Genomic DNA, 18,457 nt, shown 5'->3' with positions numbered 1-18,457 from the left:
TTGTTTGATGACCAAAGACCCTTTGTTTCTCCTTTCACAATCTCTAGAATAGTGTACACATACCAAGTCACAGTCCCATGAGTTTTTCTGGTTCTAAATTATTTTCTTAAAATTATTATTATGGGCTGGCCGGTTAGCTCAGTTGGTTAGAACGTGATGTTATAACACCAATGTCAAGGGTTTGGATCCCCCTACCGGCCAGCTGCCAAAAAAAAATTATTAATTTTTAATAGGTTAATACCATCCACATGATACCGAATTCAAATGGTACAAAAGGGTATATAGTGAAGCCTGTTTCCTAATTTTGTCCCTCCACAGCTTTCTCTGGAGGTAACCACTGTTAACGTTTTTTTTATATGTCCCTTTTGGCTCCAGTTTCTTGAGACATGTCTGCCTAAAATAAGAGCTACTCTTCACTATAGATGCCACTAATACCCAAATAAAACCCAAGGTTACAGCCTTGGTTAAGACACTGGCAATCCAAACATAAGAAAAGATAGAGAAGCTGTCATAGGGACTTCCACGATAGAAACTCAAGCTAGAGAATAATTGCTTAGACTGTAATTAAAGAAATGGATATAACTCCTGTTTTACAAGTGAGACCCAGGTTATGTTATGGTATGGGTAGGGGTAATGTGAAAGGTGCCATGGTTTCTGGGGGAGGGTGATAAACAGTATCATGGCTCTTACACAGGCCAAATGGGTTATGGCTACTTTGTTCTCATTCAGTGAAGAGCCACATTAGAATAGAGTCCAAATTATCCTCAATTTCAATGTCCACACTTGATAACAGTTGACAGGCCATTTAGCATGTCTGATAGATGTAATATTACAAACTTGAAATTTTGTCTACATGAAGCATCGTATTTAATATCAAGACCACAACCACTACTGTTATCCTCATCCTCATCCTTGCTAACATTTATTAGCACTTACCACCACCACCATCATTATCATGACTAACATTAATTGAGCTCTTACTATGTGCAAGGTACCATAAAAAGAGTTGTCAGATAATCCTTATGACCAAGCCTGTGAGTTATGCCCATATCATTATGCCCATTTTCATTATGCCCATTTTACAAATGAGGAAACTGAATAATGGAATGGATTGAGTAATTTACTCAAGGTCACACAGTTGTAAGAGATGAAGCCAGGATTTGGAGCCAAGCAGACTATCAGACTAACCTGTTATCAGGGGGCATCCATGGAAAAGTAATATTTGTATCTGAGGACAGTAAGTAAGGACAGCTTCTACAGCCTCATCAGTCAGATTTACACAATGTCCCATATGGATCTCCTATTTAAAAATAAAAAGAAAATTAAAGGAAAAAAATATATCTATAACAGTATGAAAAAGTTCGGGTACAAAAAGAACCAGATATCTACTTGCAAGAAAAACTATAAAGAAAGGACCAATGTAAGTCTGAAGTAATTTGGAAGGTAAAGCAGACTTAAAAGTTAAATATGCAACCATTTAATAAAGAATTTGGCAATATCAATTAAATCTGAAGATAAGTATACCCCAGAACCCAGCAATTCCAACTGTAGATTTCCATTTCAGAGAAACTCCTCTATACATGTGTATAAGGAAACAATTTATAAATATGATGATTGCAATATTACTTGCAATAGTAAAGAAGTAGAGAATGTGTAAGTAAGTGGTTTATTAATATAATGGGATAAGATAAAACAGTTGAAATGAAAAATATCTACTTGTATTAATGGACATAATCTCAAACACAATGTTAGTTCAGGCTCTTTGGAAAACAGTATGGTAGTATCTTATAAAGCTAAACATGTACTTGCTATATGACCCAGCAATTTCACTCCTAGGTATTTACCCAAGGAAAATGAAAATGTACATCTATACAAAGACTTGCACTCAAATGTCTGTAGCAGTATTCATTAATAGCCCCAAATTGGAACAATCCAAATGTCCATCAAATGAAAGTACAAATAATTGTGGCATATCCATACTATGGAATACTACTTAGCAATAAAAAGGAATGAAGTATTAACACATGCAATAACATGGATGAATCTAAAAAACATTATGCTAAGTGAAAGAAGCAACATAAAAGAAAGAAGTAAAATACAAAAGACTATATTCTGCATAACTCCACTGATATAAAATTCTAGAAAAGACAAAACTATAATGACAAAGTAAATCAGTGTTTGCTCAGGGAGGGTCACAGGAAGAGAAAATTACAAAGGGATAGCAGAAAACTTCTTAGAGTGGTGGAAATGTTCTATATCTTGACTGTAGTGGTGGCTACATGATGATATAATAATTATCGAAATTCCTGTACACTTAAAATGGGTGAATTTACTTACATGTTACTTATATCTCAATAATGCTTGAAAAATTTTATTTATTTATTTATTTTTTTGGTGGCTAGTTGGTATGGGGATCTGAACCTGTGACCTTGGTTACAAGGCTGCACTCTAACCAACTGAGCTAACTGGCCAGCCCAAGCTTAAAAAATTTAAAACCATAATTTTAAATAAAAAAGCAAATTGTAAAAGGACATATACATTATGAAATCATTATGTAAATTTTTAAAACATATAAAACAATACTATATCTTATTTATGGATTTATACATATAAAGAAAAAGTATCGGGCCGGCCCGTGGCTCACTCGGGAGAGTGCGGTGCTGATAACACCAAGGCCCCGGGTTCGGATCCCATATACGGATGGCCGGTTCGCTCACTGGCTGAGCGTGGTGCTGACAACACCAAGTCAAGGGTTAAGATCCCCTTACCGGTCATCTTTTAAAAAAAAAAAAAAAAAAAAGAAAAAGTATCCAAACATGCAAGGAAAGATACACAATTATCTTTACGATAGTGGTTACCTCTGAAGGAAGAAAGGGGGAATAAATGAGGGGGGTTTTAGATGTGACATTATTTTAGAAAAAGAAACTGAAGTAAATGCAGAAAATGTTAAAATCCAAGTGGTTGGTCCACAGGTCTCTGTTATATTACTTTATATACTTTTCCATATGTTTGAAATATTATATATCCTTTGTTTGATGTTCTAATTAGAACACTTTTGCATTGCTGGTGGGAATGTAAAATGGTGCAGCTACTGTAAAAACAGTTTGGAAGTTCCTCAGAAAATTAAACATAGAATTATCATATGTTCCAGCAATTTTACTTCTAGGTATATACCCAAAGAAATTGAAAGCAGGGAGTCAAACATATTTGTACACGCATGTTCATAGCAGCATTATCCATAATAGCCAAAAGATAGGAACAAAATATTGACAGATGAATGAACAAAATATGTGATACACATGCACAGACATACACAGAGACACAAACACACACACAATGGCATATTATTCAGCCTTAAAAGGAATGAAATTCTGATAAATGCTACAACATGGATGAACCTTGCAAACTTATGGTAAGTGTAACACCAAGGTCAAGGATAGCCTTCTTAATATATTTAGAAAAAGGCTATTGGTGCCACATCAGTCATTGAATCCAAAGGCTAAACACTAATTTAAGATCTTTTTAAATGGTTGTACAATGTGGCTATCAAGAAAAATAGGATGGTAACAAAATTAGTAGTCCTGGTAGAAATATCAGTTAAACATGAAATCCTAAGAATATCACTTTATATTGATAAACTTTTACAATCTTCATCCATAAGACTATCCTTAAATCTGTTAGAAACTAAAATTTCTGGGAAATGAGAACTTTCATTGCAAGTAGAATGTGTGTGTGTGTGTGTGTGTGTGTGTGTGTGTGTGTGTGTGTGTGTGTGTGTTTTAAGCACATTTATTTTACCTCCTACTTTACCAGTTTTTATTTACTCTGGGAATAAAGAGGTAGAGGCAAAAAAAAACCAAGTCAATGAAATACCTAATTGATAAGGCATTGGTTGTCTGCTAGTATAAATAAATATATATATATATAATATATATATATATAATATATATATATTTGCCTGGACCTGTTTGACAAGTCTTTATAGATATTTTTAAATTACCTCTAATTTCTTGGCACAAGGTCCACTAACAAGTGCAACCACACCATTGTCAGATACCTAAGCAAAGGGAAAAAGAAAAACAACCATAAATGGAGATGATGGGAGCAGAATTTTCTAAAGTGTATTAATCATTTAGATATAGTTTTATCGCATCCCATTCAGCAAACGTGTTTTAGCCATACATACGTTCTACACTTGTTACTTAACAAAATTGAGGGGAATAAGCCAAATTATATTGCAATTACTTAACCACCAAAAGCAAGAAGTGGTCAGCAGTTTCAATAACAAAAAGAATTACAGTAATTATGCTCTTCTGATTCATCATTGAAATACATTGAGCAAACACAGTCAATATGTTTCAAGTCTGTTTCATTTACCTGAGTAGCAGAAAAGTCAACACACTGCAAAAATGGGCAGTTTTTCCCTAATGCACGTAAGGACACATCAGTAATACTTAAGCAGCCACCTAAATCAATGATCTTCAGCAGCCGGCAATTGAGTGCAAGAGCCAGGACTCCTTCATCAGTGAGATTGCAGCATCTTTTCAAAGAAGCTTCGTGCAGGTATGAACAAGATGAAGCCACAGCTTTTATTCCTGGAGAAAAACACAATTATGTATCAATGAGCCACATGTGTGTGTGTATATTACATATTTATGAGAAATGTGACTGGTTTTCATTTCAACAATCACCAATTGCATGTTAACCTTTTTCAAAGCAGTCCATCTGTGAGGCTATGCTTATTTTCTAGTGATGCTGTCATTATTCAAAATTCTTGGAATGTTTCAGGAATTCTCTACAGTCTGTAGTGTATTCTTCAGAATATCCGCAATTAATGGTAAGCCTGTATTGTCACAAGTAGATTTGCTTTTAAGACATAGGAAAAATTCATTCAGAACCAAATTAGATGATTCTCCTTTTGGTTAAAACAAAAATTTTAAAGGAATAAAGTTAATTTTCTTGTGGACTCTGAAGGGAAATCAAAAGTTAAATTGCCCATATGTGTTTTTTTTTTTTTGTCTTTTTTGTGACCGGTAAGGGGAGCGCAACCCTTGGCTTGGCGTCGCCCGCACCACGCTCAGCCAGTGAGCGCACCGGCAAACCCCATATAGGATCCGAACCCGCAGCGCCACGGGGCCGGCCCAAATTGCCCATATGTTTTAAGTAATGGTCTCCATGCTTATCCTTAGGAATCATAGTTATACGTATCTATTCTCTCTTCCCACCCTTTGACTCTGTCCTCAAACCTGGATTTCTTTTTGGCCACCATGTTACTTCTCTGTTAGTCCAGACCAGTCTTACATTTTACTGAGCGTCAAGAAAAGAGAAGTCTTGAAATCCTTAGATCCTGATGTAAATGCACACTGGAGACTGGTACATCACATCATGCCACATTGCAGGCACAAACACTATAGCACTGTTAAAATTTCTGAATATAAAAATTTAGTTACCATCATCTTTACACACACGCACACACACAAACACACATATAATCATTTTTTGTGGCCCTTTGCCAGTTTCTCAGTAACCCCCTTCCCCCCCTTTTCCACCTGTGAGGCCTCAGTTCCATTCTTTCCTTTTGAAAGTTCAGTGAATTATTGTGATTGTTATCTTTCTTTCTTTTTTTATTTACGCGTGTGTGTGTGGGGTGTGTGTGTGTGTGTGGGGTGTGTGTGTGTGTGTGGGGTGTGTGTGTGTGTGTGTGTGTGTGTGTGTGTGTGTGTGTGTGTGTGTGTGTGTCCAGTCTCCAGAAAGACTAAGTGATCAGGTTAGAACTTTACTGACTTCTGGGAAGAGGGGGTGGGAATTAAACTCTATAAATAAAAACTTTGTTTTAGTTTGTTTAATGCCCTGTTTATTAATATTGTGCATTTGACAGCAGCCAATTAATAATAATAATTGTAATAATAATAATACAAACAAATGGCCAAGATTCCTCTGAACGAATATTCCCTTCCTACTTATGGATTTTAAAAATTCACTTTCCCCAAACCTTTAAATGTTAGCTACATCACTAGCCAAACACTTCCAAACATTTAATGAAAACTACCTGCCTAGCATATGAGAAACTCTTTACTGTTTTTTGGGGTTTTTTTTTATTCAAATATAATTGACAGTTTGTACATATCTATGGGACATGGCATTGGATATCAATACCTGTGTGCAATATGTGATGCTCAAATCAGGATAATAAGTATATTCAACATCCTACAATGTAATCATTTTTTTGTGGCCCTTTACCAGTTTCTCACTAAGTCCCCTCCCCCTCCCCCTCCCCCTTTTCCACCTGTGTGGCCTCAGTTCCATTCTCTCCTTTTGAAAGTTCAGTGAATTACTGTAATGGTTGTATCTTTCTTTCTTTCTTTTTTTATTGGTTTTTTTTTTAACTTCCACTTATGAATAAGGACGTGCAGTATTTCTCTTTCTATGCCTCGCTTATTTCACTTAACATAATTTTCTCTAAGTTCATCCATGTTTCTGCAAATGACAGAATTTCATTCTTTTTTGTCAGAATAGTATTCCATGATGTATATATTCCACATTTTCCTTATCCAGTCATCTGTCAATGGACATTTAGGTTGGTTCCAATTCCTGGCTATTGTAAATAGAGCTGCAATAGACATGGGAGTGCAGGTATCCCTTCGACATGATGATTTCCATTCCTTTGGGTATATACCCAGCAGTGGGATTGCTGGATTGTATTGCTGGATTATAGTTTGAGGAAATCCCATAGTGTTTTCCACAACGGCCACACCAATTTACAGTCCCAACAGTGGTGTAGGAGGGTTTCCCTTTCTCTGCATCCTTGCCAGCATTGGTTATTTTCTCTTTTTGATAATAGCCAGTCTAACTGGGGTGAGATGATATCTCAGTGTGGTTTTCATGTGTATTTCCTTGATGCCTAGAGATATTGAACATTTTTTCATCTGTCTGTTGGCCATTTGTGTATCTTCCTTTGAGAAATATATACTCAGCTGCTTTGCACATTTTTTAATAGGATTACTTTTTTTTTTTTACTGTTAAGCTGTTTGAGTTCCTTGTATATTGTGGATATTAATCTCTTACGGATACATAGTTTGCAAATATTTTCTCCCATTCTGTAGCTTGTCTTTTCACTTGTTTCTTTGCTATATAGAAGCTTTTTAGTTTGACAGAATTCCATTTGTTTATTTTTTTTCTTTTGTTGCCTGTGCTTTTGGGGTCTTATTCATAAAGTCTTTGCCCAGTCCTACTTCCTGAAGTGTTTTTCCTATGTTTTCTTTTAGGAGTTTTATAGTTTCAGGTCTTAATATTTAAGTCTTTATCCATTTTGAGTTGATTTTGGTATATTATGAGAGGTATGGGTCTAGTTTCATTCTTCTACATATGGATGTCCAGTTTTCCCAGCACCATTTATTGAAGAGGCAGTCTTTTCCCCAATGTATTTTCTTGGTGCCTTTGTCAAAGATCAGTTGGCTGTAAGTTTGTGGGCTGATTTCTGGGTTCTCTATTCTGTTCCATTGGTCCACGCTGTCTGTTGAACAAGGAGATCTGATGAGCTTCCAGGTTGGTAAATGTATCCACAGTGGGAAGGCGGTGCACCCCAACTCCATGGTGACAGAAGCTCCTGAGCTTGGGACCCTTCCAGACCTTATCCTATGTACTATTCATGTGGCTGTTCATCTGTATCCTTTATGTATAATAAACTAGTAAATGTAAGTAAATTATCTCCCTGAGTTCCGTGAGCCGTTGTGCCAGATTACTCAAAACAAGGTCATTGAAACTCCTGATTTACAGTTGGTCAATCATAAGTACCAGATGCCTGGACTTGCGATTGGCATCTGAAGTGGGACTTCTTGTGAGACTGAAACCGAGCCCCCATAAGGATTTCTCTTAAAAGTTTACTCTTTGTCCATGTACCCACTTACATAGCTTCTATATGCTTAAGGGTTATAAATCAGAACTGAGTCTCCCTCCTGTTCTCCCACTTTCCTAATCAACCTTTTTGAACAAAGGCATTCCAAAGAAAGACTAAGTTGATTATTAACCTACACTCTTGCTTAGAGAAGATTGTGTCAGGCATGCACATTAGTAAAGAGTCTGAGTCAGATACTTCAAAGTTCCACTGATGCTTGGCTAAAGTCATTTTGTCTTTGAGTTTTTCCCCCAGGAAACAACTCCAGCTTTGAGATAACATCAGAGACTTGAGGCTCACCAGACCACCACCACAGACCCCATGACATCAAGGAACTCTGTTTATCATGAAATCCTGACTTCTGACTTAAGTCACCTGCAAACCCTCCCTTCACTACCTCCCTGCACTACCCTTCCCTTCACTACTTCCCCCCCTTCACTACCTTCCTGCATGACCTGCATTCCTTTCTTCCCTTTAAAAACCAAAACTTTAGTCATTATGGAGGTGGGCTGAGATTGCTGCTCTGTCCACCAGTTCTCCCAGCCAGCTGTAAATAAAATCCTTCTTCCAGGCACTATTTTTATTTCTCTGACTGGCTCTTGGTACCATGAGCAACCAAACTCAATTAGATTTCTTTGGCTTGGTTACAAGACTGAACCCTTAACTTGTGCAATCTGATGCTACCTCCAGGTAGATAGTGTCAGAATTGAATTATGTTGTTGGACATCTAGCTGGTGTCCAGAAGGTTGGAGAACTGCTTGATGTGGGAAAAAACCCACACATTATCTGTCAGAAGTATTGTGTAGAGAAATGTATTTTTTCGGAGTTTTTTAGTGAGTTATTATTTATGTATACATTTAAAAACTTATGCTTGTTTGAAATATTATGAATATCCTAACTTGCTAACCAAGATAACTGCAAAATATAGCCAACTACCCACAAAAATTTCTAGAAACCTACTTGGCCAAATAAGGCTCTTTTTCCTATATTGAAAATAAAAAGATACAAATTTTATATTGGAAAAAAATGGTCTATATTGGAAGACAAAAAGGTAAAAATCCACTAATTCGTGTAATACTGACACTAAAAAATGGAGTTTGGCCATATAAAACGATGTTTATGACTCATAGGAGAGTACCTGGTAAAATTTAGTCTAATGATTAATTCTGTTATAATACTGCATCCAAAAAGCCTTAACAATATATGAATTGGTCATTTCTTGTTCCACTATACCAGGCAAAATATTTAAAATATAAAAGAAGTATGCATCCATGCTTATTTTAAGTATGTTTAAAATACAAGGTAGTGACATACCCAATGTATTTCTTAACTTTTAGCACTGGTTATAAGCAAGAATTCTAACTTGGATTATGTTTCTTACCCTAAATATTTTTACTGATAAATATAATTCCTATTTCTTTGACATCTTTATACTGTCATTTGATATATTTTCCTCTTCTTTGATCCAAATGGTGAATAGTAATCTACCAATTTATTCAATGTTAATAAACATACCTTCTGAAGTTACAGAAACTCTGTTTCCTTTTGAGGAATTTAAATTTAATTTCTTCAGTTTTCTGCAGTTACACAGGTGCAGGAGAGCAGTATCTGAGATATCACAGCTCCGTAGATCTACAGTTTGAACTTCGGGATGTAAAATCTGTAACAAATACATGATTTCAAAAAATTAAGTTTTTCTATAAATATAAACATTTATTCCATATTCAGTGGTTTGGTCATCATAAAAAACTGACATAAAGCAGGAAAAAAACAAGTCTACTTCCAAGTGTGCCCAAAGCCCTTATTGGGATATGAAGCACTGTTGAGATGTAAGGAACAATTTAAGAACCCCTAGACCTGAGAAGCAGAACCAAGGTGATAGTCCCTCACTTTCATTAGAGACTGTACCCCTGTGCCTCTTTACCCAGCAGGTATGAGTCTTTAATTGCTTATATATTAAATGCTCACTGGTTGCTAGTATTGCATATCTAGAACATTTACTTTCTTCATCATTATTTTGGGGAGGTAGAACAAACAAACCCAGTGTTATTGAGTGTTTTCTTAAAGGCAACAAACAATATCAATTTCTAAGAATTCTGAGCTCCCTTCCTGGAGCTCCCTTCCCTCCTTTCTTTTACTTTATGTTTTTTCCCAAATAGAAAGGGCTTTACTTTTCTCTTTTTTTGGCAACTGGTTGGTAAGGTGATCTGAACCCTTGATCTTAGTGTTATGAGACCATGCTCCAACCAGTTGAGATAACTCGCCAGCCCCAGAGCCACACTTTTCTGAATATAAAAGCAATGGATTATTATTGTAAAACATTAAGATAATATAGCAAAATTATAATAAATGATAAGAATAACTAGTTCTATTCATTGGGTGCTTACCAGGAAGGGTACTAAGTGTTATATACATTATGTTATTAAATATTCTCTCAATCTCTCTCTCTCTCTCTCTCTCTCTCACACACACACACACACACACACACACACACACACACACACACACACACACACACACACACACACACACACACACACACACACACACACACACACACACACACACACACACACACACACCCTGAGGGATTGGTCATTGCCATTTTATAAATGAAGGAATTGAGGCCCCAAGACCTTAAGTAGCCAACATAAAGAACACAGCCAAAAAAGGAGCAGAGCTGGGATTGGAACCTAGGTCCTTCTAATTCCAAAGACTATGCTTTCAACCACTATAACTAAAATTACCCATAATATCAATACCCAGAGGTAAAATTATATTAGTTTTGATGGTTTTTGAGTTTAAAAAAATCCCTTTGAAGAAAAATAGGATCAGCTCATTTATAAGATGAGCATGTTTTACAAAATCAATCGATTGTGGTTGCATACTATTCCATTTTATTCAGGTACCACAACTTATTAAATGCATCCTACACTGGCCAACACTTAAGTTGAACATTCAGGTTGATTTAGTGAGGCAATATGGTATAGTGATTAAGAGTGCCTCCTTTGGAGGCAGACAGCCTGAGTTTGAACCCTGTGATTGTGATTAAGCTCTGTTTTCTCTGTGCTTGACCATCCTCATTATTAAAGCAGGGATAAGATGTGGTGAGAAAGAAAGGTATCTTGCTTATAATATAGGCTATACATAATTTAACTATTTTTATTATTATAAACAATATTATGATGAACATACCTGTGTGCTTTTCTATTTTTTTCCTGAGATTTATACCACAAATAAAATTATTGAGTCAATGGTATTTTTAAGACTTTTAATAGTTAATGCCAATCTGTTCTCCTAAAAGGATTTTTAAAAATCAATTTACACTCTCACTAAGAGGGGATAGAAGTGACAGTTTCCCCACACTACTGCCAACACTAGGTATTATATTTTTTAAGTCTCTGTCAAACTGAAAGGCAAATTGTCACTTTGATTACTAGTGAGTTAGATAGCCTTTTATGTTATTAGTGATCTCTAATTTTTTCCTTTGAGTATTTCCTAATTCTTCTGTTTCTTATTTGGTTGTTTTGTGTTTTCTTATTGGTTTGCAGGGATTCTTTATGTTGTCAAGATTTTTAAAAATATAAATTTTCACACATTTTGCAATTATTTTTTCTTTTCTTCTTGGTTTCTAACTTTGGTGTCATGTTTATTATTTATTTATTTATTTATTTGGTGGCGGGCCAGTAAAAGGGATCTGAACCCTTGACCTTGGTGTTATCAGCACCACATGCTAACTGCCCCCTAACCCTGTAACCATTATTCTACTCTCTACTTCTATGAGAACCACTTTTTTTTTTTTTTAGATTCCACATATGAGTGAGATCATGTGGTACTTGTCTTTTTGTGCCTGACTTACTTAACATGATAGTTTGTAGTTCCATCCATGTTGCTGCAAATGATAAAATATCATTTCTTTTTATAAGCTGAATAGTATTCCATTGTGTATATTTACCATGGTTTTTTTTATCCATTCATCCACTGATGGACATTTAAGTTGATTCCATCTCTTGGCCACTGTGAATAATGTTGTGATGAACATGGGAGTGCAGGTGTCTTTTTGACATATTGATTTCATTTCCTTTGAGTTTATATCCAGTAGTGAGATAGCTGGGTTGTAGAGTAGATCTATTTTTAGCTCTCTGAGGAATCTCCATACTGTTTTCCACAGTGGCTGTACCAATTTAAACCCCCACCAGCAATATAGGAGAGTTCCTTTTTCTCTGCATCCTCAACAGCATTTGCTATTTTTAATCTTGTTAATAATAGCCATTCTAACCAGAGTGAGATGATATCTCTCTGTGGTTTTAATTTCCATTTCCCTGATGATTTGTGATGTTGAGTATTTTTTCATGTGCCTGTTGGCCATTTGTATGTCTTCTTTTGAGAAATGTCTGTTCAGGTCCTTTGCCCATTTTTTTTTTTTTCTGGCAGCTGGTCAGCACAGGGATCCAAACCTGTGACCTTCGTGTTATAAGGCTGCACTCTACGTTTGCACATTTATTGAAAATTAATTGGGTTATTTATTTATTTATTTTTTTGCTGTTGAGTTATTTAAGTTCCTTACATATTCTGGATATTAGCCCCTTGTCTGATATGTGGTTAGCAAACACTTTCTCCCACTCTGTAAGTTGTCTCTTCACTTTGTTGACAGTGTCCCTTGCTGTGCAGAAGCTTTTTAGTTTGAGGTAGTCCCATTTACGTATTTTTGCTTCTGTTGCCTGTGCCTTTGTAGTCTTGCTCAAAAAGTGCTGCCCACTCCCATTTCTGCAGCATTTCCCCTATGTTTTCATCTAGGAGTTTCATAGTTTTGGGTCTTAAATTTAGGTCTTTGATCTATTTTGAGTTGACTTTTTTGTATGGTGAGAGGTAGGGATCTAGATCTTTTGTTTTTTAAAATTTCTTGTTTATAGGGTCTAGTTTCAAGACACTACCTTTAATATTGCATTAGTCCATTTTTGTTGCTTAAATAAAATACCCAGAACTGGGTAATTTATAAAGAAAAATATTTATTGCTTACAGTTTCAGAGGCTGGGAAGTCCAGAGTCCAGGGAACACATTTGGTGAAGGCCTTGGTGGTGGGGACAGTGATGCAGAGGTCTCACATGGCAGAATGGCAGAGCAGAGAGAGATATTCTCACATGCTCTCCTTTTAAAGCCCCGAACCATGCCCATGACTACCATTATTAATCCATTCACTAGGGCATTGTCCTCACAATCTAATCACCTCTTCAAGGCCCCACCTTTCAATTACCATAATAGGATTTCCCACCCTCAACAGTTGCAGTCGGGATTAAGCTTCAGTGAGTTTGGAGGGAGCATTCAATCTACAGCATTCTACCCCTGAACCCCGCAAAACTCATGTCCTTTTCACATACAAATACATTCATTTCATCCAAAAGTCTTAACTTGTTTCAGCTCAAAAGTCCAAAGTGTCAAAGACCCATCAGTGAAATCAAAACAAGTTATCTACTTCCAAGATACAAGGATGGGACAAGCATAGGGTACATATTCTCATACAAAAGGGAGAAATAGGCCAAAAGAAAGGGGTAATAGGTCCTAAGCAAGTCTGAAACCCAGCAGGGCAGGCATTAAATCTCAAAGCTGGCAAATCATGTAACTTGACTCCATGTTCAATGTTCTCTGTATGCTGGTGCAGGGGTTGGGTCTCCAAGGCTAGCTGTGCATGCTGGTAGCTCTGCAGATCTGGGGTCTCCATTGTGGTCCCACTCTCATGGCTATACTAGGCATGGTGCTTGTGGGTGTTTTCTGCTGCAGCTCTGACCTTATTTCCTCTTGCCATTGCTCTACCATAGGCTGTCTGTGGTGACTACCCCTGTGACAGATCTCTTCCCGGGCCTCTAGGCTTTCCATATATCCTTTGAAATCAGAGTAGAGTTTCCCAAGCCTTCATCAGCTCTGGCATTCTGTGAACCTGCAGACCTAACACCACCTGAATGCCGCCAAGGCTTCTGGCTTGTATCTTCTGAAGCTACTGGTCCAGCTACACCAGGGCCAATTTAGCAATAGCTGAAGCAGCCAAAGCAACTAGGGTGCTTGTACTGGAAACAGCTTCTCCAAGTGGCCCTAGGCAGTGAGCCCGTGGAGGGTGCCTCAGTCCTGTTCCCCAAGACCATTCTGTTTCCCTAGGCCTCTGGGCCTGTAATGGAAGAGGCAGCTTCAAAGATTTCTGAAATGCCTTCAAGGTCTTTTTTCCCTTCTCTTCATAATACCTTTCTTCTGTACCAATCTCTTTAGCAAACGGTCTCTGGGCTGCGCCCTTGCTTTCATGGCCAGGCTGAAAGTTTTCCAATTTTTTGCCCTCTGCTTTCTTGTCAACTTACCAATTCTGGCTTTATGTCGTGACTTTTCTGCCATAACTCAGCACAGGCTGTTGCAAGAAGCCACATAGCTTCCTTAATGCTCTGCTGCTTAGAAATTTCTTCTGCCAAATATCCTGGGTCAGCACCTAAAGATCCACTTTCCACAAAACTTTTGAGCATGAACAAAATGCAAAGTTCTTTGCAAGTTCATAGCAAGGGTGATCTTTGCCCCAGATTCCAATAAACTTCTTATTTCTATCTGAAACCTCCTTAGAATTGCCTTTACTGTCCATACTTATATCAGCATTGTGGTTGCCACCACTTAACTATTCTCTAAGATGATCCAAACTTTCCTCACCAGCATCTAGGCTTTTCCTAGACTCTTCCTTCAAATTCTTCCAGCCTTTTCCCAACACCCATCTCCCCAAGGCTGCTTCCACATTTTCAAGTATTTGTTATAAGAAACACCCTACTTCTCTAGTACCAATTTTCTACATTAGTCCATTTCTGTTGCTTATAACACAATACCTGGAACTGGGTAATTTTATAAAGAAACAATACTCATTGCTTACAGTTTCAGAGACTGGGAAGTCCAAAGTCCAGGGAACACATTTGATGAAGGCCCTGGTGGTGGTAACAGTGACCCAGGAATCTCACATGGCAGAATGGTGGAGCACACAGAGAGAGAGACTTTCATGTGCTTTCCTTTTAAAGCCCTCATAACCATGCCCATGACCATTATTAATCCATTCACTAGGGGATAGTCCTCACAATCTAATCCCCTCTTCAAGGCCCCACCTTTCAATTACCATCATAGGATTTACCATCCTCAAAGATACAGTGGGGATTAAGCTTCAATGAGTTTGGGGGCAGGACATTCAATCTACAGCAAGTATCACACTAGAACACTGTCTAAGAAGCCTGCTAGGGCTGCCATAGCAAGGTACCACTAACTGAGTGGCTTAAAACAACAGAAATTTATTCTCTCACAGTTGTGGAGGGTAGAAGTCTGAAACCAAGGTGTTTTGGCAGGGTAGTTTCCTTCTGAGGGCTCATCTGTTCCATGCCTCTTTTATCAGCTTCTGGTAATAACCAGCAATCCCTGGCATTTCTTGACTTGTAGATGTATCACTCCAGACTTGCCTCCACCTTCACATGGTATTCTCCCAGTATCTCTGTCTTCTCGTGGCCATCTTTTAATAAGGACACCACTCATATTGGACTAGGGGCCCACACTACTCCAGTAATACCTCATCTTAACTAATTATATCTACAGTGACCCTATTTCAAAATAAGATCACATTCTAACATACTAGAAGTTAGAACTTGGACATATTTTTGGATGGAGGACACAATTCAACCCATAAGACCACCTGATGGTCAAGTTTGATCTCCTATTTACTATTAATTGAAGCAGAGATCCTAATTATTTTACAGTTCTGTAAAGTGAGGGGTTAACTTGTAGAAAACTGATTAAGAGCTCCGGTCAAGATGGTGGACTAGACCATCCCCAGCATCACTCTCTCCCACAAATCAACCAATTTACAACTATAAAAAATGTAACATCAGCCAAGCTGGGGCCACTGGAGCTCAGGGGAAGAGGAGGAGAGACCTATGGAGTGCATGAAGGCAGGAGAAACCACAATGAGAGAAATAAAAAACTGCTTTGAGCATTTTGTGCCGTGGGTGCTTCTAGGCTGGAACTGCTGAGCGCATGGAGCAGGAGCCAGCAAAAGCTGCAGCTGTGCCCTTCGGATGGAGTTGCTTGGAGGCAGCAGAGGAGAAGAGGGCCCATGCAGGGGCAAGGAGCCAGAACAACTGAAAAACGGGAGCCATTCAGAGGCTGGCAAGTCATAGCAAGGGAACAGCGCAAGGCCCATCCCATGGGAAGTGTTTGGAGCACAGGCAGTAGAGGAGATGGGCCCACTGGGAGAACATTGAGACACAGCAAAGACAGCTGATCCACCCCCCAATCAGGGCAGGACCACTCAGAGGAGACTGGTCGGGAATGCAGAATTGCACAGGGTACAGTTTGATGAAAAAACTCAGGCCCAGAACAGAGTTTCTATACAACACAGATCCACCAGGTCTCTGGAGAGCCAGAAGTACCTATAAGGTCAACCATTAAAACCTGAGCTGCACAAAAAGCTTTCCCTAGGGAAATAGCAGCAAAGCAGCAATTTACCTCAACACAGCACAAGTATTGGTTTCCACAGGAAGTTCCCCCGTTTTAGAAGTAAGCAAAGGACAAAAAATTAATTCCAGCCCAGGCACACCACTAGCACCTTGGGGCCTGCCTGGGAACTGGAGGCTTGGAGTGAGGGACCAGACCCCACTCCCACATCCAGGCACACCACATCAGTGCCTCAGGGCCCACCCAGGGACCCGAGGGATGGAGAAGGGGACTGGACCCCGCTCCCACAACCAGGCACACCATGCCAGTGCCTCAGGGCCCACCTGGAGTCCCAAGGCATTAAGAAGGTGACGAGACCCCACTCCCACATTCAAGCACACCACCAGTGCCTTGGGACTCCACCTGGGGGCCCAGGGCATGGAGAAGGGGACCAGACCCCCACCTCACAATCAGGCATACCACACCAGTGCCTCGGGGCCCACCCAGTGACCTGGGGCATGGAGAAGGGGACCGGAACCCCCTCCTATAACCAGGCACACCGCACCAGCACCTCAGGGCCCACCTGGGGACCTGGGGCATGGAGAAGGGGACCAGATACACCCCATAACCAGGCACACCGCTAGTGCTAAGGAGCATGCCAAAAACATCACCTCCATGTGGGTGGCCCACCACAGCCACCACAATTACCATGGCTGCTGTGAAAGCGGCTAGACACCACAACCACCACGCAGATGGCCCACCAACCACTAGAGTGCGTTCACACAAGGAGAGTCACCAGCAGAGATAAAGAAAAGAAGAGATGTCTCTCTCCACCAAGCCCATTTCAGAGTGACAGAAGAAGCATCTGCTCCATGATAATACTGGGGAACCTGATCACACCTCTTAGCATTGGACAGATCATCTAGGCAACAAATCAACAGAGTAACCATTATTCTATCATAAGGAGAGAAGAAATCTAGGGTAATTAGAGGGGGGAGGGGGGTGGGAGAGGGGGATGGGAGAGATTGGACAAAGGGGCATAAAGAATAATTACAATTTGTAACAATATATATGCTAGTAATATTGATTTGATCAACATATCTCAATGTTGAACCCCCAAAATATGTATAATCAATTTTGATTCAATAAATAAAATAAATTTAAGTATATATATAAAGAAAACTGATTAAATGCAAATGCTTTTTTTTCTATAGAGGTGCAAAGATTTCTGTTCAGTAGAAAAGAGAGCCTAGATGGTTAGTTTTATTTTCCAATACATTATACATTATACAATTTTGTATCTAATTTAGTAAATTTATTCCAGCTTCATTTGTCTGTGTGTGTTGTGTCTGTGTGTGTGTAGATATCAGTTTCTCAAATATTCTTTTGAACTTGTTCTGTATTCCTGCTGGTTCTTTTATTAATCAATTATTTAAAACTTTGGCACATGCTTTTTATTTGTGTGAGAATTATGCTTTTAACATTTTTAGAATTATGTTTTGACACACTGAAAGAGTAGAACAAAAGGATAGTTTTCACACAACTTGACTTTCACAAAATTAATAAACTATTTAGTAAATGTAAAAAGTATGGAGCTGGCTGGTTAGCTCAGTGGGTTAGAGCATGGTGCTGATAACACCATGGGTTAATCCCTGTACTTGTCAGCCACCAAAAAACCCAAAAACAAAAAATAACAAAAATGCATGAACCCTCTCTTTCAATTAAGAAAGAAAACCACCTCCCACTGCTTCTAACAATAGTCTCTCAACACTGGGCCACCTCCCTTCCATTAGCTCAATTTCTCATCTGTTCTTTGCTCAGAGAACTGGCTCAGCTGTTCTCTCAATTTCAAGCTCACATGATTTTCCAAAGCCATGTATTAGCCACTTGGAAATAGTCCTCATAAAACCCCTCCTCGTAATTACTTTTACCTCCCATTTTATAGTTCAGAGAACTGAGGCTCCATGTCAGAAAAAGTGGCAAAGCTGGAATTTTAATTCAGGTTGGATGGATTTGCTATACTTACTGCCTTGTGGAAAAGCCAATGAAAGGCACAGGTGTCCTGAAGAAAGTTAGCTTAGTTGTAGGGAAGGGAAGTAAATATAAATCAGCAGGAAGGAGTGAGGT

The 18,457-nt window shown here is 38.6% G+C and overlaps 1 protein-coding gene across 2 annotated transcripts in view; it reads right to left on the bottom strand.

Moving 5' to 3' along the window:
* The window catches only part of AMN1 (antagonist of mitotic exit network 1 homolog), a 64,412-nt gene that overhangs the window by 24,525 nt on the left and 21,430 nt on the right, over window positions 1–18,457 (bottom strand). For both annotated transcript variants that reach the window (XM_063075004.1, XM_063075003.1), the window contains exons 3-6: window positions 9,410–9,554; window positions 4,378–4,595; window positions 4,001–4,057; window positions 1,189–1,300 (exon numbers count right to left, since the gene is read on the bottom strand). In XM_063075004.1, the coding sequence (XP_062931074.1) occupies window positions 1,189–1,300; window positions 4,001–4,057; window positions 4,378–4,595; window positions 9,410–9,554 (532 nt within the window). The remainder of the gene's footprint in view (window positions 1–1,188; window positions 1,301–4,000; window positions 4,058–4,377; window positions 4,596–9,409; window positions 9,555–18,457) is intronic.

The sequence above is a fragment of the Cynocephalus volans genome, chromosome 12, assembly GCF_027409185.1.
Source record: "Cynocephalus volans isolate mCynVol1 chromosome 12, mCynVol1.pri, whole genome shotgun sequence".
Lineage (NCBI taxonomy): Eukaryota > Metazoa > Chordata > Mammalia > Dermoptera > Cynocephalidae > Cynocephalus > Cynocephalus volans.
Note: the sequence above shows the minus strand (reverse complement) of the source record. Positions and strands in the feature narration are given on the sequence as shown.